Source organism: Lynx canadensis, chromosome B3 (genome assembly GCF_007474595.2).
Source record: "Lynx canadensis isolate LIC74 chromosome B3, mLynCan4.pri.v2, whole genome shotgun sequence".
NCBI classification, from domain to species: Eukaryota; Metazoa; Chordata; class Mammalia; order Carnivora; family Felidae; genus Lynx; species Lynx canadensis.
In genome coordinates this window covers 51,854,390-51,881,648 of record NC_044308.2, presented here as the reverse complement: position 1 = coordinate 51,881,648, position 27,259 = coordinate 51,854,390, and the positions used below count along the sequence as shown (strand labels likewise).

Below are 27,259 nucleotides of genomic sequence, written 5' to 3'. Positions count from 1 at the left end.
CAAAAGAACTCAACAAACGACACAGAAATAGACTTATAAACACAGAACACAAAGTGGTGGTTGTGAGAGGGGAGCAGGGTGGGGAAATAGGCAAAATAGGTCAAGGGGATTAATAGTTACAAAATTAAACAAAACAGGAATGAAAGGTAGAGCACAGAGAATACAGTCAATATTTAATAGCTTTGTATGGTGACAGACTTATGTTGAGAATTCCATAATGTAATTGCTGAATCACACTGTCATATACCTTTAAACTAATATAATATTGTATGTCAACTATACTTCAATTTTTTAAAAAAGTGCTTGCTTTGGCAACACTTATATTAAAACTGGAAGATTAGCACGGCCTCTGGGCAAGGATGACACGTAAATTCATGAAGCATTCTTTATTTTAATCACTATAGTATACATCTGAGTTAATGTGTATCTAACACCGTATGTTAATTACACTGGAATTTTAAATGAAAAAGATAAAAATAAAAAAAATTCAAAGAAAAAAAAAAAACCTAAGAGGAAGGTAGACTATCACACTCTTTCCTGAGCAAAGGGCAGATGCCATTTGTGCAACTGGCAAATCACTAGGTTGAAAACTATCACCTAAGACAATAAAGCAAGCAGCTCCATTCAGAGGAAGAGAGAGGAAAGGAATGGAAGTCCAGATAGTGGCATTTTAACTGTAGGGGAGAGGTGTGGGCATGTCCCTTTTACACAGTTGGGGGAATAGGAGCTTCTTGATGTTAAAGGATTATTCCTTAGTCAATGTTGTTTAGCCAAAATGAAAATAATGACCTCCTCCCAGTTTCCTCTTTAAGTGCAGAGGGCCCTCAGGGGCCAAATGCCTTCTTAAGACAAATGGCTCAGGTGGGCTTCTTAGGGATCATAGGCCTGGATGGTTGAAGACCAGCCCACACACCAGTAAGAATGCAGGAACTAATGCTAACACCTCAAGTTGTTCATCTAAGGTCAAGGTTCTGATTCAGATACTACCTCTCCTCCACAGATGGAATCCAATTCACCACCACAGGTGATGCCAACTGCCAACAGGAGGCTAAATTTCCTACAGGGTCTTCCTTAACTCTTCAGATTTTTTTAATGTTTATTTTTGAGCGCCCGCACGCGTGTGCGTACACATACACACACACACACACACACACACACACACACACACACACACACACAGAGTGGGGGAAGGGGCAAACAAAGAGGGAAAGAGAGGATCTGAAGGGGCTATGCACAGACAGCAGAAAGACTGATGCCGGGCCCGAACTCACTTGATGCAAGGCCCAAACTCACTAGCTGTGAGATCATTACCTGAGAAGTCAGCCTCTTAACCGACTGAACAACCCAGGCGCTCCTCTTGGATTTTGTTTTAATTGTTGGTTTTAATAGTTTGGTTATATTTATTCTATAACCTGGGTCACTGCAGTCCTTGATTCAACTTCAGTAGGAAGAGAGGAAAGGAACAGTTTAACTCAGAAATCGAGAGGCATGCTACCCTCTTACTGAAGGGTGGTGGGCTTTCCTTGATCATTAAATCGATTTAGGAGCTGCAAGGCAATGTCCTGCCCCTCTAGCTCACACCACAGATCAATGACCTACAGCTGAAAGCCAAAGCACCTGGTTATCACCCAATTAAGGGCTGGGTGCAGCGGATTAGAGTTAAGGAGTCCAGAGACAATACCACCATTGGGTGCCTGCACACACTTCAACACCCCTGGCCTCAGCTCCTCCGGAGTGGTGTTGGGAGCTCAGCCACAGGATGCCTTTTCATTCTTAACGTTTAGGCTGGTGCTCTCTAACCTGCAGCGCTGTGGGGCCTGTCTCTCCAAAGGTTTAATAGGCAGAGGAGAAAGAATCCACCTGGCCCAGGGTCACTCCACTGCTGACTCTACCAGTTTGGGGATCTCTATATGAGCAAAGCATCCAGACCCAACGTGGGCGCATCCTAAAACTCCTAGGACCCTGCAAGGGTAAGGCTCAAGTGTGCAAACCAGCTCATGCACCGCTGCTTCATAATGAGCTAATAAGACAGCCGGCTAGCAAGGGCGGTTTCTGCCCATCTGTCATCACCAAGAGAGGAGAAAGCAGGACTTTACACAAAATGTCCTCGTCGTGCTGAAAGGAACCCATCAGGCTGACGCCGTGCGGTCCCTCCCGGTGCCGGCCACGTGGGCGCGTCCCTGGCTGCCTGCCCGGTCCCCACACCCCAGGTACCCCCCCTCCCCCTGCCTCACCCAGCCGTCGTGAGCCTCCAGCCAGGCGCGATGCCGTCCGGTGAGCCGATTGCAGAGCAAAGCCACCAGGTGCTGGCAGTCCTGGCCAACGTTGGCCTCCCACTCCAGCTCCTGTTGCTGGGCCGGCGTCAGGTTCAAGTAGGTCCCCGGCGGCGGTCTCTCCAGCAGCGTCCCCGCGAAGGTCAAGAGCGCTACCACATGGCCCCAGCTGAGGGTTTGGGGGTTGGAGAGTAAATCCTGCTCCAACCGCGCCACCAGTTCCACGCGGTTTCCGCGGTAGCCGCGGTAAGCCGACAAGAAACGCTGGTGGCGCTGCCGTATCTGGGCGGCCAGGTAGCGCAGCACCGCGGCCTCGGGCGTGGACGGCGTCCGCGCGGGGCTGCCGGGGTCCCGGGCGCAGTACTCCAGGTAGTCAGTCAATAGCTGCGCCGTGCGCTCCCTCAACGCGTCAGCCATGACCTAACCCCTGCCGGGGGCCCGACCCGACGCTGTTTTCTAGGCCTGGCTGCGCCTCCGCCCAGGGAGGGGCCGGCACGCCCCTCCCGGATTCCGCCGGGCAGTTGTTTTTCTAGGTCTGGAGAGGAGGCTTTGATGGGAATCCCGTGTGCACCTGTTCTGGTCCCAAAGGCCAGGCCCAGTGGTGTGCACGCGTTCGCAGAGCGATCAGAAACAGAGTGAGACTTCTTTGGGCTTACTGTTTAGCTTTGGGCCTGGGGACTAAGAGCCCGGAGGGGACAGTCTGGGAAGTTGGGCTAGATTTTTGCCTCCTCAGTTTAAGAAATTGACGAAGGCTACACATAGCGCTCCACTGACGACTCCCTTGCAAGGATTATCAGCATCTCCCGATTGGACAGAAGCACCCAGGTGTATGTTGGAGATACCGTTCTTTGGATCTGGCATATGCGGCAGGAAAAAGGATGAGTCTCCTGCAGGCTGCTGGAGTGCCAATGCTGGCTGTATTTGTTCATTCAGAGCCTGTTAGCACAGGAGATGTAATGGAGAACAAAGCACGTGGTCCCTGTTCTCAAGAACCCTAGTGATGAAACAAAGAAAGAAGCCATCACAGTAGGGTTTAATTATCACTATAGTGGGATTGGTTCAGTACTCAGCTCCAGGATAGTGGCTACTTCTGGTACCTACCGTTCTTATATTGCATAGAATTCTCTTTACTTTTTATTGGTCAATTCCTCATTATTCCGATCCCATATTTTAGTTAATACTTCTTATATTAACCTTTCTCTGTTCATGATACTGTATGGCTTCTTTCTCCTGATTGGACCCAGACAGATCCAGAATTGGTATCCTCATTGAAAATTCTGGGGGTTCAGTGGTCTGGAGTATGTTGAAATATCCCATTCAGGGTGAAAGATGAGTTTCCTGCATCTTGTATCACTTACAAGAAAAAAGAGGTACGACACCTGGTAGGTCCTTTTGGATTTTGGAGGCAACATGCACCACATATGAGTGTGACTTCAACCCATCTATACAGCCTAGTGGATTGGGGAGGACAAGAGAAGGTTCTGTAGCATATGCAGGCTATAGTACAAGCTGGTCTACCACGTGGGTCTTATGATCCAATAGATCCCATGATACTTAATGTGTCAAATAGGGATGCTGTATGTAGCCTCCAGCAAACACCAATAGGAGAATTACAGCACAGACCTCTAGGTTTTCAAAGCAAATCTATGTCCTCTTCTGCAGGTAGCTACTCTTTCAAGAAGCAGGTTCTGGCTTGCTACTGGACCTTGGTAGAAGTTGAATGGCTAACCACAGTACTGACCATGTAGCTTGAGCTCTCATGTGAATGTTGTCTGACCTACCTAGACATACATTGGACATACACAGCAGCAATCTGTCATCATGTGTAAATATATATATGCCTGAACTCAGGGTGGTCCATAAAGTACAAGTAAATTGCATGAGCAGGTGGCTCAGAGTCCTACAACACCAACTCCTGTTGCTTTGCCCCCTCCCTCATTCCATGCCTGTGGCCTCCAAAGGATTGCTTAGGATCAGTTGACTGAGGGACCCATTACAGATGGGTCTATATGATGTGCTGGTACCACATGAGAGTGGACAGCTGTAGCATCACAACCCCACTCAGGGGTGACTGTGAAGACAGTGGTAAAGGAAAATCCTCCCAGTGGACAGGGATTCAAGCCAGATATTTGATTGTCCACTAGGTCTGGAGTGAGAGATGGCCAGAGTACAGATCTACATTGATTCTTGGGCAGTTGCTGAAAGATTTGGCTGGATTATCAGGGCCTTGAAAAGAACAGGATTGGAAGATTGGTGACAAGGAAATCTTGGAAAGAGATAATGTGGCCAAATCCCTCTGGATGGGTACAGACTAAAGATATTCATGTCTCATATGAACGCCCCAAAAGGGCAGCCACTGCAGAGCAGACTCAATAATCAGGTAGACAAAATTCTGTGGTCTGTGGATGTCGGAGAGCTTCTTTACCTAGCCATGACAGTGCTTGCTCTAGGGTCTGTGAAAAAAGAGGCTCTGGGAACAGGAAGAGAGTATGGCAACAATAGAATTCTCCCTACAAAGGTTCAGCTGGCCAGCAGTATTGCTGGGTGCCTGGTGTACCAACGTCAGTGATTTATTTATAGTGAGCCAAATGAATTTTGTGAGAAGGGAGTATAAATCTCTGTACATCAAGCTCTGATTCAAACTGTTTTTGACATCTTAGGGGTTCCCTCATTGAGTTAAATAAATGTTTTGATGTGTGATCATATTTGATTTGCCAGAGATCCATGATTTTACCTTTTTGAACATTATATTTTAGCAGCAAGCACAGTTTTTTCTTAGATTAGGAGTAGCTTGGGGGTGAGTGGTAAATCTTCTGGCCCTGCCTTAGTTAACTCCTAATAATTATCAGTTGAACCAAACAGAAAATGAACGAATTAACCTCTACACAGAATTTCTGATCCACAGGATGCAAGGAGGCAGTTTGCAGTCAGATTTGGTTAAAATTCGGGCTCTGCCACTTAGAAGCTATGCAGCCATGAGCAACTTATTCAACTCTCCTACGCTCAATTTCCCCATCTAAAAAATGCAAATAATAACCTACCTGCACCATATGGCTGTTACAAGGATTACATGAGTTGGTGCATGCAAGGTGCTTAGCACAGTGCCTGGCACATGGGAAAAGTTCTTTACAGAGAAATTTTTATTGTTAATACGAACTAACCAGGGTTTCCCATGCTCACTCGTCCAACCACTTTTAATTTTTTTTAACGTTTATTCATTTTTTGATAGAAACAGAGCATGAGTGGGGGAGGGGCAGAGAGAGAAGGAGACACAGAATCCGAAGCAAGCTCCAGGCTCTGAACTGACAGCACAGAACCCAACGTGGGGCTCGAACTCACGGACCTTGAGATCATGACCTGAAGTCGGACACCCAACCAAGCCACCCAGACGCCCCTCGTCCAACCACTTTTAACCAAAAATCAAAATGTGACATGTTGGTGAGTCTTACCTATCTGGTTTCTTTGTTTTGTTTTGTTTTGTAAACACTGAAAATAGCTACAGACTACCTATTTTTTCCATATATTTTTTAACAGCTTAACTGTGATATAATTCACATACCATAAAGTCCACCCTTTTCAAAGTATATAATTCAGTGGTTTTTAGTATATTCCCAGAGTTGTGCAGACATCACTATCTAATTCCCTTACCTCAAAGGAAATCCTATACCCATTGGCAGTCCCTACCCATTCTTCCCAACCCGAGCCCTAAGTGACCACCAATCTATTTTCTGTCTCTGTGGATTTACCTATTCTGAATATTTCATATAAATGGACTCATATACGGCATGGTCCTTTATGTCTGGCTTCTTTTGCTTAGCATAATGTTTTCAAGGTTTATCCATGTTGTGGCATGAATCAGCCCTTCATTCCTTTTTATGGCCGAGTAATATCCTATCATATTGATATGCCGCAGTTTGTTCATCCATACCTCAGTTGTTAAACATTTGAGATGTTCCACTTTGGGCTACTGTGCACATTTGTGTTCAAGTTTCTGTGTGGGCAGGTCTTCATTTCTCTTGGGTACAGACCTAGGGGTGTGAAGATGCCTGTTACTGGGGAGCACAGATGGGTTGACCTCTGGTTCATGATTCCTGGTTTACAATTAGGGTAAGTATTCACCAGTGATGTATTTGGTTCAAAGATAGGCATTTTCGGTTGTCACAACCTTTGCATAAATGTTCATACCATACTTATATATTTAGTTGTTCGTATTTATTTATGCAGTTAAATTAACTAGAGCATCATTCCTGAGCCCATCTCCTCACGAGAGGGTCTGCATCCTTTATACAATGACACAAACATACTAATTTCATTTTTTTCACCAGAAATGGCTGTGAGTCAGCCTACTCTGGAGACTGATCAGTCCTGAAGGCCAGCCTAGCTCCAGCCACGTCCCATCTAGAGAATGAAGGGTCTGTGCTACGCTTTAAAGAATGACTTGATTTTCTCCTATCACGGGTGAAAGGGTGAGTGGTTTAGCCTCATGTTCTTGGAAAGGATCACACAGAGACAAAAAGATTCACTGAGAGCTTTCCCCCAACTTGCCTCATCAGAATCCCTGGCCCTCTGCAGTCCTTCCCAGTCCAGATCTCCAGAAACTATATCTATAGTTTTAGGATCCATATTTTTAACCTGCTATTGACCTGCATGGTTTTTCTCAGCAGGCAGATTTGGGAAATGCAGATCTACACCTCCCTGCTCAGCCAGCTCTATAGGGCTTGGGAGGAAGTCAGCTGGCAGCAATATGGCCCCAACTCCAACCCCAATTAATTTAACCTATCTACTGGGATTACCCCAGGATCCCAAGTGGCCCTCATCTGAAAAGATTTTTAGCATTCCACAGGCCCCAGTTGGCCTCTAGCCTTTCCCAACTGCCTCTCTGTGCCCCTTTGGAACCTCCTTTGAGGACCTCTCCTCCAGTTCCTTTCAATGATCCTCATCCCCACCCTCCTTTTTTCCCAAGCTCCTGTGAGGGCCTTACTGCCCTCGGCGGGGGGGGGGGGGGGGGGGGGGGGGGGGGAGGTTCTCACACAGTGGTTCTTGAGAAGGGATCGTTAGCCCCATCAGCTGTTTCAAAGTATAGGCCCAATCCTGAGACCCTTTCAGGAGGCCCCCCAAGGTCCAAACTATTTTCATAATTATACTCTTTTTTTGTATTTGTATCTTTTAAGACTCCCATTCTCTGGGGAGTTATCCAGAGGCTACTGTTATCTGGTAAAAGCATCACCAATGGAATATGGGCTTCTGTATTCTTGTGTTTTACAATTTTCTCAGTTTTAATTTCTAATATGATAATAGATACAATAGATATAATCCACATAACCAAAACTCAATTTTTAAGAATGTAGAGGGATCATTAAGACCAAATACCTTAAGAACCACTGGCCCAGATGAATCTCTACTGGATGATAATTACTACTTTGATACATGATTGGGGGCTGCTTAAGGAGGGGGAGGAAATGGGGGGAGGACTGAAGTGAAGAAAAAGCAAGGGAAGGGAAATAGCGAGGACCAGGGGAGATGGAGGCAGGGGGTAGGCATGGGAAAAAGAGAAGAGAGAGAGAGGGGATAGGAAGGGGTGGTGGGGCAGGAAGGATGGTGGACAGATGGAGGAAACAGGGAACTGTTGTTGAAGATGTGCCAAAGGCTGAGGTAGGTGCTTTACATATTTTAGTGTTCTCCCATTCTACACATGAGGAAACTGAGGCTGAGAAATTCAGGTATCATGTATCCTATGATAGAGGTACAGCTGGGTCTGAACCTAGGTGCACACCCTTTGTCACCATGCTGTCCCCATCTAATTTACAGATGGGTCCTGGTGTCAGTGGTGTCACCTTCCAGTCAGTTGGCCAAGTAACCGTGAGAGTCCGGGGCACAAACACCTTTATGACCTTTTGCTGCCTTTAAGCCACTTGTAATCTAGGGAAGGTGTGGAGGAGGTCAAGGGGTGAAAGAGGGAAGTAGATAGGGAGCGCCTGCCTCTGGTCTCTGGCTCATTCCAGAAGAGGGCTGGCAGCTGGGCCCCACTTCTGCGAGGCCGGCAGCCCACGCCAAAGCAGCTGCCTTGATTTCAATTCACAGGTATTTCCCATAAATGTCCATCACCACACCCCTCCTTACCTGACCCACCCTTTTTGCCTAACCATTCTCTAGCTGCGCACACCCAAGGGTACATCCATATGGACCCTTCACCACAATTGGTTTGGTAGTTTGCCCCCAAATCCTTTAAAAAAAAAAAAAGGAAAGAGAAGAAAAACTGATTAAAAAACTCCACTCAGCCTTATTTTCAATATGCAAAATACAATTTATTACCGGAGTTACCCTGGAGTCCCCACATGGTGTGGTATATTCCAAACCAAGTATTTCATTAATAAATACTAAACAACACCCACTGTGAAATCAAATACTTACGGTGGGCGGTGGTTTACTGCCAATGTGGGTAAGTGAGTGTTCTAGGGAATGCGTTCGTTTTTTTTCCCCCAAAACTTTTTTGATTGGAAAGTTATGGGCCATTTTTGCACATATACTGAAGATGCTCTCTGCCTCTCCAAACATAACCTTGAATTTGCCTCCCCATAGTCTAGGTGACTTTTCTTTTGTCCTGTATTCCTTCACTTCTAGGAGGTCCAGGTCAGAGTGCAGAGACACTAAAGGGTCTGTAGGAGAGAGGGAAGGGGATGCTATAACTAGGAGACCAGGAGCAAACTCTGGGATGTTCTGGGAGTGCAGCTTGGGAATTCTGTGAGACACACTCAGGGGCCTGGCCCTTAATCAGCTGGCAGGAGCTGGCTAGGCCCATTTCCCTGAGCCCTTGCCCAGACTGGATTCCACTGGGCAAGGGGAGAGAAGGTGGCTCATTCTGGGCTCTTTGGAGTCAAGCAGGGGCCTTGTACATTTCTCTCTCTACCCCAAGGCCTGCTGTGTAGTAAAACCCTCAGTAAAATGTTTGCTTGGCAAATGACTGAATCTAACCATTATATTTACTTGAAACTAATTAATGGAAAAGCTAGCCTAGCTGATTTTTGACTGGCCCATTATGATACCTGAACCAGTAGCTTTGAGGGCGGGCCTGGCACACGCCCTGATGTTTGCAGGAGGCCCAGGGCCAGACCTGTCTGATGGCCATGCCCTGCTCCAGCTCTGGGAGGGTCTCTCTAAACAGCAGGGCCAGAACTACTACTAGGAGAAGGGCCAGGCTGGAGCAGGGCCAAGAGAGGAGACTGGATGACCCAGGGCCCTCAGCACACAAGCCCAAGGGCACCACAGGACCCCAGACCACCCCCAGGGCAGGCCTCCACTGGGAATGATTTTTGGTGTGTGAGGTGACCTTCTGTTTGATTAAGTAATGCATGCCATGTTTATGAATGAAAGAAGAGCCCTCAACACCTTAAAAAAGGACAAAGGGATCCCGTAACAAAAATTCTTGGTGTCTTCCAGAAGGAAACGCTGAATTTCAAATAAAGACAAGGTATTTTTTTATGTTCTTTTTTCTCAATATAAGAGAAGCAAAGACATTATTACTCAAGACCTATCAGTTAATTTGCATATGTAATTATTTTTTCAATGCAATAAATATGAATATACTTTATATGGATATGATCTACTTTAGCCTGAGTGGATGCTATTAATTCTAGAACATCTACTATTACTAACAGGTTTTTAAATAAGTTTGCGGTCTTGTGTTCCTGCACAGAAAGGTTCTGGTTGCTCTGAGAAGCATTTGTGTCACAAACAGCATTCAGCTTTACTCATCAATGACAGGAAATATCTTGTCCAAGTGATTGCATTATCACAGAATTCATAAATCAAACATCCTGTCCACTCAATGCCTATCTCTCCTTCATTTAGAACTGTTCACAGAGATGGAAATGTTTGATCTGAAAAAGACACTACCAGACTGAAAAAGAAATTTTTACAATAAAAAATTTTTAAAAAAGTGATTATGTCCAGGGGCACCTGGGTAGCTCAGTAGGTTAAGCATCCAACTCTTGATTTCAGCTCAGGTCATGATCTCACAGGTTCATGAGATCGAGCCTTGCATTGGGGTCTGCACTGACAGCACAGAGTCTGCTTGGGATTCTCTCTCTCTCCCTCTCTCTCTGCCTTTCCCCCACGCATGCACATATACTCTCTCTCAAAATAAATAAATAAACTTAAAAAAAGTGATTATTTTCCAATTACATTTGGAATTGGAATCTTCTATCACAGACTAGTCAGCACAGTCTGCCTCATGTAGTGCATTAAGATCAGCACTTCTAGAGGAAGGTTCCAAAGACAGTGCACACTGAGAGGAATCAGATTTTGAAGTGCTCTGAAAACAAATTTCATTTAAGGAAGTACTACAGGATACGTTAAATGCTGAATCCTGTTGGTAATAGAATGAGATGAGACTATATAACTAGAATAACCTTAAAAATGGATAAATTTTAAAAAGTGTTCAAAATGCAAGACACTGTACTTGAAGGTGTCCTAGTGCTGGAGGCTCACACCAGTATCTTTCCAAGGGTGGTAGTTTTAATGGTAATATTGGGGACGCTGAGTGAACTTCAGCCATAGAGTTGCTCCTTTAAGCTAAGTTGCAGTAGCCCTCAGATCCTCTAGAAGAAAGATCTGTTTACATATGATGATTTCAAATTCTACTCTCAGGTGTGCATTGTGAAGAGACGATTAAGCCCAGACCTGCAAAGACACGAACACAAACAGATAATTTGTAGTCCCTTAGTAGTTAATGACTTGCAAAACTGGAGTTTAAAGAGAGAAAATCAACATTAAACACACACACACACACTCACACCCCACATCCAAAATAAAGCACTCACATGTCTTGGATGGATTACACCTTACTCCTGGTAACTCAAAGGTACTTCTTTGGACCTATTCCCCCAGCCCCACTTAGTTAATCATCTGAAGGGCATCTGTGCTTTCTTATTAGGGACTTATAACTCTTAGGCTAAGTACCAAAACCATCTGTACCCACACTGAGTACATTAACATGACTACTAATTTAGGAAACTTGCCCAGGAAGATAAAGACACAGAAAACTTTGTTGTTTTAGGAACTTCACAAAAATCCTTTAATGTATTTATCCTAAGAGTAGATGACTCAACTACTCTCTTTAGAGAAGACCTCTCTCAGGCCAACACAGAGCATCAAAAATGATTGGTTACTTTTCAAGACTGTCTTCAAAATCCTCTTCCTCCCCCAACACTGTGTCCAGCAATCTTTAAACTATTATGCCACAAATTTGTCCAATCCTAATTAAATCCCTGCATCTGGTCTTAAACCAGACTCCCCAGCCCCGCACCTCATAAACATCTGTCTTTGTTATCCCCTTCTAAGACTGCCACTAAGATTGTCACGTTTGTGCTTTGTCCCTTAAATTTAGCTTTGCATTATGAATAGGCTATTTTGGAGATATTTCTGGGGAGCCAACATCCAACAAAATCATAGAGCTCTTTGAGAATCTGATGAAAGCCAAGAGGACACTTTTACCAGAAAAACAGACACACATGAAATATGACATATAATTTCAAGAGCTTCATGGGTCCCCTAAAGCCCCCCTGTGGGTCTCACAGGGCTATGTCACCGTGGGATAAGAACCCTGAACTATTGGGGGCACTCTGTGGTTTGCCAAAGGCTAGAATCAGAAGAATCCTACTTGTAGGATCAAAGGGAATCTTTTGGATCACCTACCCCAATTATTACCTCAGTTACATGCTGATACACAGTTTAATCTATGCCTGAACACTTGCATTGAGGGGGAATTCACTATCTCCCCAGGCAACTCATCCCTTCTGTGGCCATAGAGCTGAAATTAGAGCTCTTTCTGGCTGACACAGCCCAGCCTACATTACCCTCAGTCTCTGCTTTAAGAAGGCCAATCACTTCTCCTCTCACACACACAGTAAAATAGAAGAGCTGCTCTCTTACTCTTAGGGTATGATCCCATGACCCTGAGCAGAAAGCAGTCCCGTCGGGGGAAACTCGTAGAGTGCTAACACGGTTTTCATGTCCAAACAGGATGGAGACTCTGGACCCCTTGAGAACATCCCAGACATTGATGGTATAATCATTGTATCCAGCAAACAGCAGGCGACCTCAAAGTAGAAGGACATGATGGTTATTGAACCAGTTCCTCCCTTTGTTTTTCTTTTCATGACTTTCACTGACTCACTCATGCAGTCACTTGACCATTCATTCATTCATTCATTCAACAGTGATTTAGTGCCCGCTATGTGCCAGGCACTGTGCTTTGCCCTGGGGATTCAGAGAAGTTGCTGCCCCTTGTGGATGGTGGTGGTGGTGGTAGGCAGGCAGGCAGGCAGACAAACACCTAAATTAACACATGGTAGCACTAGATGATAAGGGCTGTAATGGAAGTGCTTAGCTGTTTGTGAAGTGCTGTGTGACCATGGAGGAAGGGGGATCAAGGAGGGCACTGCAGAGGAAGGACATGAGTTGGCTCATGAGGGCTGAGTAGGAGTTCACCAGGCAGAGAAGGGAGGCAAAAGATACCGTAGGCAGCATAGCAGCATGCATGCATAAAAGCACGGATGCAGAATGGGGGCTGTGTCTGGGGAAACTGAATGGTCCTATCAGTGCTGCTCTTTCACTAGCAGCCTCCCCAGCAGTGAGGTCAGAGGAGCCATGAGCTTCGGGGCATTGAGAAAGGGACTGCTGCTTCACCCCCTCCACCTCTGAAGGTATGAAGGGGAGAATGGAAGGCGGAGGAGGAAATGACTAATTAAAGGCACTACAGATAGGAAGTTTCATACAGCATTGTCTCAAAGAACAGCATTAGGTGGGCATAGCCTTCATCTCCCTTAAAATGAACAGGATAGGGGAGGCCACTTCAGGTAGGGTGAGGTGGGGTGCGGGGTCGTGGAAGAAAACTGGTGCAGATGTAGATTGCTTAACACACTGGTTCATAGGAAGTTCAGCTGAAAGCTGGATCGAGAGCTGGGTTTCATTTAGGTCCTGCCTTACAGTCCCGGGAATGTTTCTGAAATAAAATCTTACCACTGAGGGAGAAGTCCACACTGGATGCTCCAAATATGATACTCTCTTTGGAATAGATGGCGACCTCCCTGTCTGCCCGGAGGTCGTAGAGGCGACACTGGTGTGACAAAGAAGATAAAGAAGCACTTATTTCTGGCTCTGGGTTGGTGAAGAGATGACCACAGGGCTATATGCAGGTGCTGGTGGCTTGTGTAGTTTGAGGGATAAGGGAAATATCTCCAGTTTTCTCCCCTAGTAGTTTCTCCCTTAATGCTGATTCCTAATAATCTGCATGGATCAGTACAGATTCAAAGAAACAGCAAATACAGAAGACTTTTGGGGTACAAAAGCAAAAATGAAACCCTTCTTTTTTTCTGATAAAGGATACATATTCATTGTAGAAAATACAGAAAAATGCAGAAATGCCTAAAGAAGGAAATAAAAACCACCCAAATCCTGGAAGTATTTACTAACATCTAGGCTATTTCCTTCAGTCTTATTTCCATTTTGTGTGTGTATTTAAATGGAATGGATATCTCATAATTCTATTAACATTAGGTTATGAGTTTTTTTTTTCTCATATCATTAAATAATCTTCAAAACCACATGACTAACATGGTTGTTGCATATTCCTCATGTGGATATATCAGAATATGTTTAGCCAGGCCTTTTGATTGTTATCTAATTTTTCTCTTTTATAAATAAAAGGTTAATGACCATTCTTTTTTTTTTAAGTTTATTTTTGAGAGAGAGAGAGAGAGAGAGAGAGAGAGAGGCGGAGAGAGAATGCACGAGCAGGGGAGAGGCAGGGAGAATCCCAAGCAGGCTCTGCACTGTTAACAAGGAGCCCCATGTGGGGTTCAAAGTCACAAACTGTGAGATCATGACCTGAGCAGAAATCAAGAGTTGGATGCTTAACCACCTGAGCTACCCAGGTGCCCCTTGATGATCATTCTTCTGTAAAAATCTTTGTGCACATCTCTGATGTTTCCCTTACAATAGTTAAGGAATAGAGTCCTTAGAATAAAACTGTTTCCAAGAAATAGTATGACCAGATCAAAGGGTAGAGATGTTACAAAAGGTCTTGATTTGTATGGCAAAACTGTCCTCTGTAAGGGTGGTACCAATGGTCCTAACTCCAGGCTCCTTTACCACATCACCTCCACGATGCAGCATTTCACTGCTAATCCAAATGAGCAATGATCACTTAAACTTGCATGTATTGGGTTACAGGTGGTCTGAAAACGTTTTCAGGTGCTTGCCATGTCGGATTTACTGCTTTGTAAACAGTCTGCATTGTATCCTCTTTTTTTAAAATTAGGGTATTGTCTTACTGATTATGCAACCCCATTTATATCTAATAGATTTCAATTTGGTCTGTCATATAGGTGGCAAGAATTTTTCCTAGATGTATGCCCTTATAATTTGTTACACATTTTTTGGCATATGGAAGTTTTAAATCTTTATTATTATTAAAACATTCAATCTACCCCTTTGTACTTTCTTCCATAGGACCAAATTAAGATGAAACTCACTATAATATAATAAGATATTACATATTTTGAGGGCACCAAAGGCAACTTTTTTGTCTAGAAAAATAGGTCAACATAACTTGACAGTATCAAAAGCCTTAAAAGTAGGTCTATTTTTGACTTAGCAAGTTCATGTCTGGGAATTAATTATAAGGAAATAATAAGTACCAAAAATATTTACTTATAGCAGCGTTTTTTAACAGAAAACGAAATCCCTGAAAGACCTAAATGTCCAAAAATTGACTAGTTAAGTACAGTATAGCATGTCCATAACATGGAACACTATTCAATCACTAAGAAAATATAATGTAGAAAAGTTAATTACTGACACACGAAAGTGTTCACAGTCTATTGCTAAATGAAAAAAAGCAAATTATAAAGCACTTTGTTAAAAAATAAGAAAGACAGAAAGGAATTCACCCAACTGTGATTTTTCTTGGGTTAGGAGATTAAGATATTTGAATCCCCCTTCCAACTTTTCCTCAATGAATTCACATTACTACTGTAATAAAAAAAAGTTTTTTTGAAAAATAAAATTAAACCACTGCATCTCTCTCTCAAATAGGAAAAGCTCTCTAACTTGGAAACATACCGTAGCATCATCTGATCCTGAAGCAAAGGCATCTCCACTTGGGTAGTATCTGTAGAGACAAAGTTTGAGTAGAAAGCACTTTATTTAGAGTGGTGATTCCCAATTCTTTTTTTTTTTTTTTTATCTTATTTTTAGAGAGGGAGAGACAGCGTGCGAGCGGGGGAGGTCTAGAGAGAGAGAGGGAGACACAGAATCCAAAGCAGGCTCCAGGCTCCGAGCTGTCAGCACAGAGCTGGACGCGGGGCTCAAGCGCATGGACAGTGAGATCATGGCCTGAGCCAAAGTTGGACGCCCAACTGACTGAGCCACCCAGGCACCCCTGGTGATTCCCAATTCTGAATGTCCATCAGAATCATCTGGAAGTCATCTGAAAGGTTGCTCCATGTGAAGCCAATGGAATTGGAATCAGAATCTCCACTTCTAGGGACACAAGGACCACTCTTTACAGAGGCCAGAAAGGGAAGCTCATCTGGCTGGCCTACTGACCTCTAGTTTTCTTCCCTATAAGTAGGGGACAGTGACAATGGCCTTGCACAGTGTGGGTGAGGAGTAACTGACATAATACGTGTGTCTGCACCAGGCAGTGAACACAGAACAGGCCCCCTGTAACCGTAGTTTCCGTTGATCACACACCTCATTCCTGGGACTTGGGTCAGCTCAGAGATAAGAAAGTGATTATCCACACAGATGCTGGAATCAGATACCCAGAGCCTTGCTCAGATCTATGCAATGATCCCTTGCTACATGTGATACCTCTGGCAAAGGACTTCATCTCGCCCAGCCTCAGTTTCCTCATTTGAAAAGTGAGGATGATAATGCATTTTCCCTGTTGTGGAGATTCAATAAGATAGTATTGGCAAAGAACTGAGCATGGTGCCAAATAAAAAGCATTCAGCAAATGATGGTTATTAATGTTACACTCATTGCCTTCTCAGTAATCAGCCTTCCTGGGGAGAAGGAAGTTTAAATTGAGACCTAATGGATATTAGAGGAAGAGATGTCAGGGTAGGGGGAACAGCATGGGTGAGAGAATGCGCATTTTAAAGCTTTATTTTGTGAATATGTAATGACTCAATTTATTTTGTGGCTTTATATTCTATCCTGCATCTTACCAACTTCATTTACTATCTGTATTAGATTTCTATGATTTTCTAGGTAATTACTGCACATTTGCCAAAAGTAAGTGTCTTTCCCCTTTATCTCTATCCTATAGTTGAGGGCAAAGAGCTAGAAAATTCTTGCAAACATTTCTATTGCTCACGTAAATGAGCACTGTTATCTTGTTCTTGCTTTTTAGGAGAACAAGTCTAGTGCTTTCTCACTAAGTATAATGAAGATTCTTGGGTGATTATATTTCAAATACCGTCTTGACAGTGCCATCTTCCAAATTTACATGTCAAGTCCTCACCTCTCTCTTGGGATCCAGTTCATAGATCCCTACCTACTCAATGTCTCCACTTCATTGTATACAGGCATCTCAAATGTAAATATCCCCAAACAGAGCTCCATCATCCATGTGCAATGACTGACTCATACCTGCACTTCCTCCAGTCTTCCCTGTCTTAGTAAATGGATCACTGCTTACTGACCCTTATAAAAGGTTTGGGTTCCCAAGCTCAGGGTTCTTCTCCTGTAATGCAACCCCTGGCCTGTGCAGGTGTCATCTGGCCCTCTCCATTTCACCCTGTGGAATTGGGGCTCAGGAAACCAGCATCAAAAATGCTGATACCCTGGCTGATGCCATTGCTAGGAGTAATAATACACTGTCCTTCATCTTGCACTCAGGAGTCTCATGTCTTCTACCAGCATGCTTGAAACTGTGGCAGCCTAAATTGATAGCTTGCAGCCAGGGTAAAATCTCAGAAATGTCACAATTCTGGACCTTTCTGTCTCCACAATGTCTTCTTTACTTCCAGCCACCATCACCTCTTCCTTGAACTCACACAACAACTTTCTAATTGGCCGTAGTACTTCCATTCTTGCTTCCCTACAATCTCTTCTCCAAACAGCAGCCAGAGTGATCTCTTAAAGGCAAAACAGAGGCAATGTCAGCCACCCCCTACCTGGCCTGTGGTTAAGTCCTCCACATCTCATCTTACCACCCCAGCTCAAGCCTTGGCTCTTTCAAACATCACTTTCTCAGAGAGGTCTTCCCTGATCATCCTAAGTAATAACCCATCCCATCCCATCTGCCTATTTTACTTTTCTCATAACACACTTACCACTACCTGAAATTAAGTTGTACATTTGTTTATTTGTATTTGTCTTGCCTCCTGCAGGGAAGCAGAGACCTTGTCTCTGGAACAATGTCTAGCATGTAAGTCTCAATAAATATTTGCTGAATAAATGAATGGGAAATACTGACTGTTTAGGGAGGATACTATCAGTTGCTCCTACTGCCATTAAATTAAAAATATCCAAGCGATCTGGCACGCTGTTCAGTGCCACCACAAATCAGCCATTCTTGCTGGAGAGACCTCTCTCAGCCAGGTAAGAGTCTGGAGGTGGTTCCTGGGCTGAGCAGGAACCCCAGGCCAGGGATTACCAGCAGAACAGAGAAGTTATGTGAACATTCTACTCACTGACCGGACACTGTTGATGTCGGATTCGTGTGTTTCAAAGGCCTGCACGCACTGGCCAGAGCGCATGTCCCACACCATGGCTTTCTTGTCACATCCCTACAAATGCAAAGTTATCCAGAGTTATGGCCACTGCAAGGACTGTCTACAGATGGGCATGAATTCCTGTTATGTAACAGAGCCATTTCCTTTCCATTGGTAAATGGCTGACAACATGCTTTTCTGAGACTAGCTTTCCTCAACTGATAAGCCCTTAGAAAGCCAGAACCAGGTCTTGAGAGTGTGGGGGGAGCAAAGGAAGGCACCCAGATTTCTCTTTCAGCATGTTTTCTTCTTTTGCACCTTCCCAAGTTGGTGTAAACCCTCCAGAGCCTCCTTCTTGCTTTCCTCCTGGGCATTTCTCTCTTTGTTCTGTTTTCCCCTTCCTCCTTCCTCTTTATCTCTGCCTCTCAGCCCAGGGGGAGGGCAGGCATACAGTGGGTGCACAGTGGGACCGCCCAGCTTCATCTCAGGTGTATGGGGCAGCCCTGAGCAAAGGTGGAGCTGGGCCGTCTATACCTCTGCAGCATGCTGCTGGAGTCATGACCTTGCCAGCAGTTAGTTGGGTATCTCTAGCAACTCACCATCCTGGGCTTCTGCCTCAATACCTGTAAACACTCTCTCTGGGTTGCCAACATGACCCAGAGATTCATAAACATGAGGTTTTCACATTATACTATCATGGTTCTAGGAGCATTTGACAAATTCCTGCAGAGCAACCCTGTTATCAAGCTTGGGTAGTACAATGTAGACTGTCAATGGCCAAATAATAAGTAATGGCTTAAAGTTGGTATTTAAGTGCTGGTTTCAACTCAGAGAAAAGAGTGCGACGAAGTACCAGAACTGGCATCTCAGGAATACCCACTGTGGGGGTTCAGCACTCTGATTATCTTTAATGAGAATGTGGGCAAAGCAATCAGGAGTGTCTTCCAATCTTTTGAGAACACTAAACCAGAGGGAGTTTACTGCCCTGAGACAATATAATCTACAGTGATACAACAATTTGAAAAGACAGTGTAGTTGAGGAGGGATAAATATAGTTATTTAAAGGCACAGAAATGAAACATACACAGTTGGGGCCAAATACCCAAAAAGAAAATGGGGTCCCTGCCGATTACAGGCCTCACAGACCTTACCTGATGCCCCGTGCTAACACACGGGCAGCTTGGAGCAAAGCGCCCTTATGTCTTCCAGCTACAAACACCATGCAGTGGTGTGTCCAGCACTGTCCTCTCTCACCAGTGTCCTGACTAAAGTGAGACAGGACCTGAGGCAGGTTGGCCTGCTCAGTTCTCTGTTCTTATTCGCCCCTGACATATGTATAACACATGGTCAACTCTTCCACCTACTGCTCATCTAGGAGAACATTCCAGATCCCTCTGTAGACTGAATGTCAGCAGCAGGAGACCCTCACAGCCCAGCACTGTCACTGCCCCCCAAGCAGTGCCAGTGCTGTGGGAGACAGGGGTGTGGAAGTGAGCTGAGGACAATTCCTGCAGCCCCTTCTAGAGAAGTGTCTGATCCAGTCCCCAAAATTGCCAGCATAAGCCTCCCGTGGAGAAAAGGGCCCCTAGGGATTTTCCTTGGGTGTTTACCCCAGACACGAAGGTGTTGCCTGTTTCTGAGGGGGCCAGGTCCAAGCAGAGCACATCCGCCCCGTGCCCATGGAAACTCTGCAGCAGCTGTCCGCTCTCCACGTCCCACAGGGCACATGTGCCATCGCCGCTCGCCGTCAGGATCTGTCCACAGAAAAGGACAGGAAGAGCGTTGTTATTATGACTTCTGTCAGGGGAAGTCAATCAGATGCTTACAGCTGGATGGGGGGTGGGTGGAGGGGGGAAGGAGCCTCCTTGAACACACACGGACACATGCCTCGCTATATGTGGATTCAAGCATAGAAATATTTCTCCTATACTGAGGGGAAAAAAGGTCATTTTTGACAGTCTCAGTGTCTTTGAGATGTGTGTTTATGCACCCTCCAGAGCAGGAAATTCGGAAGGCCTCCGTGCTGTATCTGCAGGGCTGTGTGCCTGCTGGCATGCAGGAAGTGCTCCGTGAGTAGCTGTAGAACAGCACTTGGAGCGCCTCCCACAAGCAGGCCGGATGCTCCAACTGCTTCTCAGACACCAACTGCTCCCCAGCCACCGTGATGCAGGTTGATTTGCACTGAGGGGGGGGTGTTGAGAACCACAGTTCTCACAAAATCTGAGGTCATACCAATGCTAATCACTGGACCCCACCCGGAGCAGCCAGGGTCAGGCAGCATTTTCTTAGACACATTCTCCTGTGGCTGCTTCTTTCCAGAGCAGGGTGCTGCCCAAGAAGGTCCTAGGGCCACTGATGAGGCCACACTCATGCACTCACGGATTCAACAAGCATTAGCTGTGTGCTTATGACGTCCAGGTGCTGTGTTAACAGGCATTGATCAGGGTTTGCACAAAGATTATATTTTGGTCTCTGCTCTCCTGGAGCTCAGTTCAACAGACTTGGCCATAAGAACTGACACCAAACTAATTCCCTACCCCTGTGGTAAACAATTCTGAGACCAGGAAGACTTTCCCTGGGCTATGTTCGACAATACTGACACCAAGTAAAAACAACCTAGCTGCTTGCTTCAGGAAATACCTGCTCCTGCAAGATAAGACTGTAAACCAACTCAACAACTTATTTATCAAGACTAACAGCTTGCTCAACAAGACTCACTTCAAGACTCTTACTTTGTGGGGCTCACCAAAGCTATCAATGTTATAACCAGTCTCCTACCTGGAGAGACCCACCTTAAAATCACCCCGCTTGGACCCCAAAACTCTCCAAGTGTCCTTCCCTGATTTCTTCATTTTGAGATGCTATGGAGATTTTGTCAACTTGGGGTTCTCCCTTGCTGCACTACGTCTAATAAGCTTGACAATGGTGGATAGCAAGTTTTTCCGAGGATCTCGGCAGACAAGATGATGAGGACTCACAATGGAGTGAGAAGTGCTGAGGTACAGGCAGGCCCATGGGAGGGGCAATCAACCCATTCTGGCAACATCTGAGCTGATCTTCAAGGATGAGTGAGAGCTGACCAGGTGAAGGGGAGGGGACGGAGGGCATGCAGGTGAAGGCCTATCTCTGCACCAAAGGAGAGGTATGCCTGGTATAGAGTGAGGACTTCAGCCTGTAGGCCAGACCGAGCTGTGGGAAGCAAGAGGGTAAGATCAAAGGCATATTTTAGGGAAATTTGTCTAAGACCAGTGCTGCACCCCTCAAGCAGCGTCTGATAAGTGTACTTACAAGTACACAGGCCGGCCTGTACTGCGAGAGGAACCCTGCAGTACCTGGGGGGAGGGGTGTTAGGGTTTTAACTTTCGTCACAGCCAGTGAGTGTGAGGCTTGGGCTCTAGCTGAGCATAGCCTCGTGTGGCTGGGAGAAAGGCAGCAGAGATCCCAGGATCACAGCCTCTCAGACCCAGCTGCCCATACTGCAGGGCCCGGGGAAGCTTGTCCTGAGCAGCCAAAGGTTGGGGGATCCACAAGGGCTAAGCTCTGGATAGCACAGCCTCCCAAGCCCTACCTTCCTGCTGCTCCCAGGGCCTGAATGAGGTGACAAGACAACACAGGAAGTGGCTCTTGCAGTGAAAGTGCCCACATAGAGAGCCCTCTGTGGGTGGAAATTGCTGATGGCTGAGGAAAGCAAATGGGCTCCAGGCTTTAGGAACTGCCAGCATACAGTGCACCCACTGACCGCACTGCACCCCCAAATTCCTTCTGCTGGTGGTGTTTTCGCCTCCTCTCCTTGCTTCCTGTTCTCTTCCCTTTTCTCTTATACCCTGGGCCTAGCACTTAAAAAGAAATTGTAGTTTATATACACAATGGAATACTACTTGGCAATGAGAAGAATGAAATGTGGCCTTTTGTAGCAACGTGGACGGAACTGGAGAGTGTTATGCCAAATGAAATAAGTCATACAGAGAAAGACAGAATACCATATGTTTTCACTCTTATGTGGATCCTGAGAAACTTGACAGAAGACCATGGGGGAGGGGAAGGAAAAAAAAAAAGAGAAGGAGGGAGCCAAATCATAAGACACTCTTAAAAACTGAGAATAAACTGAGGGTTGATGGGGTGGTGGGAGGGAGGGGAGGGTGGATGAGGGGAGGGTGGGCATTGAGGAGGGCACCTGTCGGGATGAGCACTGGGTGTTGTATGGAAACCAATTTGACAATAAATTTTGTTAAAAAAAAAAAGAGTATCTTTACTCTGCAATTAGGAGAGGAGCAGAATCTATTCCCACCCTAGCCTTGCACCCTCCAGCTGTACTATCTCGGAGCGCGTTTCCTGCCAGGCAGTGTGGGGAGGCCTAGAATCTCCTTGCAGCCAGAAGTCACTTCGGAGCTCTTCCCGGGAGCAAGAGCTGGGTGGGTTCTGAGAGTTCAAGTTTCTTGGGTGTGGCCTCCAAGGCCCTCATCAGAGCTCCCACTCAGGGACAGCTCTCAAATTTGGGGAATCTCCAAGGCTGCCAAGCCCCTGTAGCTGTCCACGGGACTCAATCCTCCTTGGCTTCCTTTACGAGGCCCAGGTACACCCGACAAGATGACATAGGCTCATAAAAGTAACTTATGAGCACACAAGACTTGTGGTCTTAAGACTGGGTCTAAGACCCAGGGTCTTAATTTGGGTACTTACATGTACAATATGCTACAATTCCCTTTCATCCCTCCTGGCCCACATCCATTCCTGTCCTATAGGAAAGGGCCAATAACCTTCTTTGGGACATCCCAACAATCTGCTTTAAACCTCACTCTAGCTCTTTAATTTGGGAATTTTCGATACCATATTCTTCAATCAAAGAAATGAATAGTTTTTTAAAAGTTAGGAGTAAATCCTTAATAGTAAAAAAAAATATTTAAAAATACTTTTATTATGTTTGTGATCTTCATTATAAGTAAAAATAGAATTTAAAAGCCCGGGGGCGCCTGGGTGGCGCAGTCGGTTAAGCGTCCGACTTCAGCCAGGTCACGATCTCGCGGTCCGTGAGTTCGAGCCCCGCGTCAGGCTCTGGGCTGATGGCTCGGAGCCTGGAGCCTGTTTCCGATTCTGTGTCTCCCTCTCTCTGCCCCTCCCCCGTTCATGCTCTGTCTCTCTCTCTCTCTGTCCCAAAAATAAATAAATGTTGAAAAAAAAAATTTAAAAGCCCAATGGTCATCACGACAAATGCACTAAACAGAACCTCTAACTTGCTGTCAGTCATTTATTCTGGAATGTAGAGATTTTGTAGGTTTAACACCATAGTCTTATACCAGCTCCTTGAGTTTTTCTTTTTCCATCCTTGATCCCCAAAATATAAGGAAGCTTAAGGTTCATTAAGGTACCCAAACCAGGCCATGCATCCGAGTCACCCGGGAAGCTTTGTGTAAATATTAATAATAATAAATAATAAAGTGATAAAACCTAAAATTTATTGATATTTACCGGGGGCCATACTAAGTATTTTATACAAATCACCTCATTTAATCCTCAGAAACCCTTATGAGGGAGGAATTCACTACCATTCTCACTTGCAGGTAAGAAAAAACAGAATAAAACCTTGTTAGGACTGGCTGGTTAGAATACAGTGAAGCCAGGATTTGATCTCAGCTGTCTGACTCTGAGCCAAGACCTTACGTTGCTCTGTCTTCCAGATTGCATCACCACAGGAATAGCCAGCAGGACCTTCTCTACCTGCTGCTACCTGCTTGTTAGGAGGAAAGCACTTTCTACCTTACAGATGCCCCATTTAATCCCCACTTCCAGCACCCGTGGCCACACAAAGCGAGGGTGATGGGACACAACCCGAGGGACTTCAGATGCCCGAAGACTCACTGTTCTTGCCTTCCTCTGAGCTCTCCTTCATCCAGACTCAACATCCTGTGTGGCTTTAAGTGGCTTGCTCCTCAGGCCCAAAGACATCTGGTTCTGGCCACTGCAGCCAGCCCAGGCCACAGCACCCCCTACCGTACAGCTCCTTGAGAATCCTGGTGGTAAGCAACAGGTGCAAACGCTGCATCCTCTGGTCAGCAATGAAAGTTACCTAGTCACCTGGTCTCCCTGCTACAAGCCTCGCATCCCCTGCTGACCTCAGTCAGCTGAAGCCATGGTGGGCCATGGAAGGCTTTAATCTGACTCAGAGGCTCTCCTCATTAAAAGAAACCCAAATCAGGGCTCCTGGATGGCTCCATTGGTTAAGTGTCTGACCCTTGATTTTGGCTCAGGCCATTACCTCACAGTTCGTGAGATCGAGCCCCCACCCCGTGTGGGGCTCTGTGCTGACAGAGCAGAGCCTGCTTGGGATTCTCTTTCTCCCCCTCTGTCCCCACTCATGCTCTCTAAAAATAAATAAACATTAAAAAAAAAAAAAAAGAAACCCAAATCTGATGCAGCCCTTCCAATGGCTCTCTGCCCTTCTCTGGGTCAGCCCATTCAGGGGGTCCTGTGATCTGGCCCCGCCCACCTGTCAGCTGCCTGCCTCCCACTGGGCTGCCCTCACACTTCACTGGCAACACCCTCCCCCTCCAAGGCTGACGCAGGTAACCCTTTGCAGCAAGTTTGTGACCACCCTTCCTGCTCTGAGCTCTCAGCTTCCCCCGCTGTTCAATCACAGATGGTTTCCATGAAGGGCCTGAGAACATAGGACGGTGTCAGCAAGTCTACCCCCAGAACCGGTGGTATCTGGCAATGTGGGTGGTGGGCACCTACTAAGGTTTGCTAAATAGATATGAATGAATAAACTAAGGATCCTTTTATGACTTGTTAAGAAACCTTAGTCGAAGTATTGAAGTTGTATTGTTTTCACCTTGTGGTTTATTCAAAGTAGGAAACATTTACTACTGAAAGCTTTTTCTTTTGGCATCTGTTAAAACAGGAGTGTGAAGGAGGTACAGTGAGGTGTGTAAAGCTCACAGCTATGAGGCTCAGCTGCTCACTGAAGTTCTACTCATGTACAGCAGCTCATGCAAGCACCACTGAGACTGAAAAGATAGGAATTTCTACCCATTCAGAAGGTTCTCTGTTCCACTCCCATGACCACCAAGTCAATTAGAGGAGGATGTTTAATATGATATGCAGTTTATCTCAAGTCTATCATTAATTAGTATCCCTGACTTTCCTCATTGCTGATTAAAAATAAAAATGATAACCAATGAGAAATAATAGGAGCTTCCTCTTAGAGCCAACTGTTGGAGTACACCCATCCAGTTAAGAAAGACATCAGACTAGCAATACTTACATTGCACAAAATAGACTTTAAAACAAAGAGGGGCACCTGGGTGGCTCAGTTGGTTAAGTGTCCAACTCCTGATCTCAGCTCAGGTCATGATCTCATGGTTTGTGAGTTCGAGCCCCACATCGGGTTCTGCGTTCTCCCCCCTCTCTCTGCCTGTATCCCTCGCACTCTCTTTCTCTCAAAATAAATAAATAAACTTAAAAAATTTTTAAAAATAAAACAAAGACTAATGAAACAAAGAAGGACATTACATAATGACAAAGGAAAAAAAACAACAAGAAGATATAACAATTGTAAATATCTATGCACCTACATAGGAGCACCTCAATAAATAAAGCAACTATTAACAGACATAAAGGAAGAAATTGACAGTAATATAATAATAATATGGGACTTTTAACACCCCACTTAAATCAATGGATAGATAATCCAGGCAGAAAATGAACCGACAATGGCTTTGAATGACACATCGGACGAGATAGACCTAATATATATATTCAGAATATTCCATTCAAAAACAGTGGAATATACATTGTTTTCAAGTGCACAAAGAACATTCTCCAGAATAAATCACATGCTGGCCACTAAACAAGTCTCAGTAAATTCAGAAAGACTGAAATAATATCATTCATCTTTTCCAAGCACAATGGTATGAAGCTAGAAATCAATCATAAGAAAAAATCTGGAAAGAACACATGGAGGCTAAAAAAAAGGCTACTATATTTAATGGATGGGTCAACTAAGGAATCAAAGAGGAAATTAAAAAATACATGGAAACAAATGAAAATAGAACACAATAGGCCAAAATTGTTGGGATACAGCAAAAACTATTCTAAGAGGGAAAATTATAGCAATACAGGCATACCTCAAGAATGAAGAAATAGCTCAAATAAACAACTTAATCTTATACCTAAAGGAACTAGAAAAAGAACAAAGTCCAAAGCCAGTAGAAGGAAGGAAATAATAAAAATTAGAGAAGAAGTAAACGACATAGAGACTAAAAAAACAATAGAACACATTGATGAAACCAGGAGCTTGTTCTCTGAAAAGATCAACAAAATTGATAAACCTTTAGCCTCACTCATAAAAAAAAAAGAAAGACAAAATTCAAATAAAATCAGAAATGAAGGAGAAGAAATAAAAACTGACACCAGAAAAACACAAAGGATTTTAAGAGGATGTTATGAAAAATTATATGCTAATGAATTGGATAATCTAGAAGAAATGGATAAATTCTTAGAAACATATAACTTTCCAAAACAGAGTCAGGAAGAAGTAGAAAATTTGAACAAAGGTGCCTGGGTGGTTCAGTCGGTTAAGCGTCTGACTTCAGCTCGGGTCATGATGTCATAGTCCATGGGTTGGGTTCTGTGCTGACAGTTCAGAACCTGGAGACTGCTTCAGATTCTGTGTCTCCCTCTTTCTCTGCCCCTCCCCCACTTGCACTCTGTCTCTCTCTGTCTCTCAAAAATAAACATAAAAAAAACTTTTAATAAAGAAATTAAGAAAGAAAATTTGAACAGACTGGTTACTAGTAATGAAATTGAGTTAGTAATAATAATAATAAACAAAAAATCCCAAAAAACAAAAATCCAGGGCCAGATGGATTCACAGGTGAATTCTACCAACTATTTAAAGAAGAGTTAATACCTATTCTTCTCCAACTGTTCCAAAAAATAGAAGAGGAAGGAAACCTCCAAATTCATTCTACAAAACTAGCATTATCCTGATACCAAAACTAGATAAAGGCACTACAAAAAAAGAAAACCACAGGCCAATATCTCTGATAAACACAGATGCAAAAATCCTCAACAAAATATTAGCAAACTGAAACTGAATCCAACAATATATTTTAAAAAATCATGATCAAGTAGGATTTATTCCAGAGATCAGGGTGGTTCAATATTCACAAGCCAATCAATATGATACCTGACATTAACAAGAGAGAGGAGGAAAAGCTTATGATCATCTCAGTAGATGAAGAAAAAGCATTTGACAGTCTTCAA

General features: G+C 44.6%; 2 protein-coding genes and 1 pseudogene across 5 annotated transcripts in view; 1 reads left to right on the top strand and 2 right to left on the bottom strand.

Annotated features, from left to right (window-relative positions):
• Positions 1 to 2,715, bottom strand: part of BCL2L10 (BCL2 like 10) — an 83,358-nt gene extending 80,643 nt beyond the window's left edge. For all 3 annotated transcript variants that reach the window (XM_030318180.1, XM_030318182.1, XM_030318181.1), the window contains exon 1: positions 2,235 to 2,715. In XM_030318180.1, coding sequence (XP_030174040.1) covers positions 2,235 to 2,690 — 456 coding nt within the window. In that variant the 5' untranslated portion in view covers positions 2,691 to 2,715. The remainder of the gene's footprint in view (positions 1 to 2,234) is intronic.
• Positions 300 to 394, top strand: LOC115517365 (annotated as a pseudogene).
• A 7,670-nt stretch (positions 2,716 to 10,385) lies between the features above and the next one.
• The window catches only part of GNB5 (G protein subunit beta 5), a 50,079-nt gene continuing 33,205 nt past the window's right edge, over positions 10,386 to 27,259 (bottom strand). For both annotated transcript variants that reach the window (XM_030318177.1, XM_030318176.1), the window contains 6 exons: positions 19,609 to 19,752; positions 17,982 to 18,073; positions 15,396 to 15,444; positions 13,293 to 13,389; positions 12,204 to 12,370; positions 10,386 to 10,952 (listed from right to left, as the gene is read on the bottom strand). In XM_030318177.1, coding sequence (XP_030174037.1) covers positions 10,941 to 10,952; positions 12,204 to 12,370; positions 13,293 to 13,389; positions 15,396 to 15,444; positions 17,982 to 18,073; positions 19,609 to 19,752 — 561 coding nt within the window. In that variant the 3' untranslated portion in view covers positions 10,386 to 10,940. The remainder of the gene's footprint in view (positions 10,953 to 12,203; positions 12,371 to 13,292; positions 13,390 to 15,395; positions 15,445 to 17,981; positions 18,074 to 19,608; positions 19,753 to 27,259) is intronic.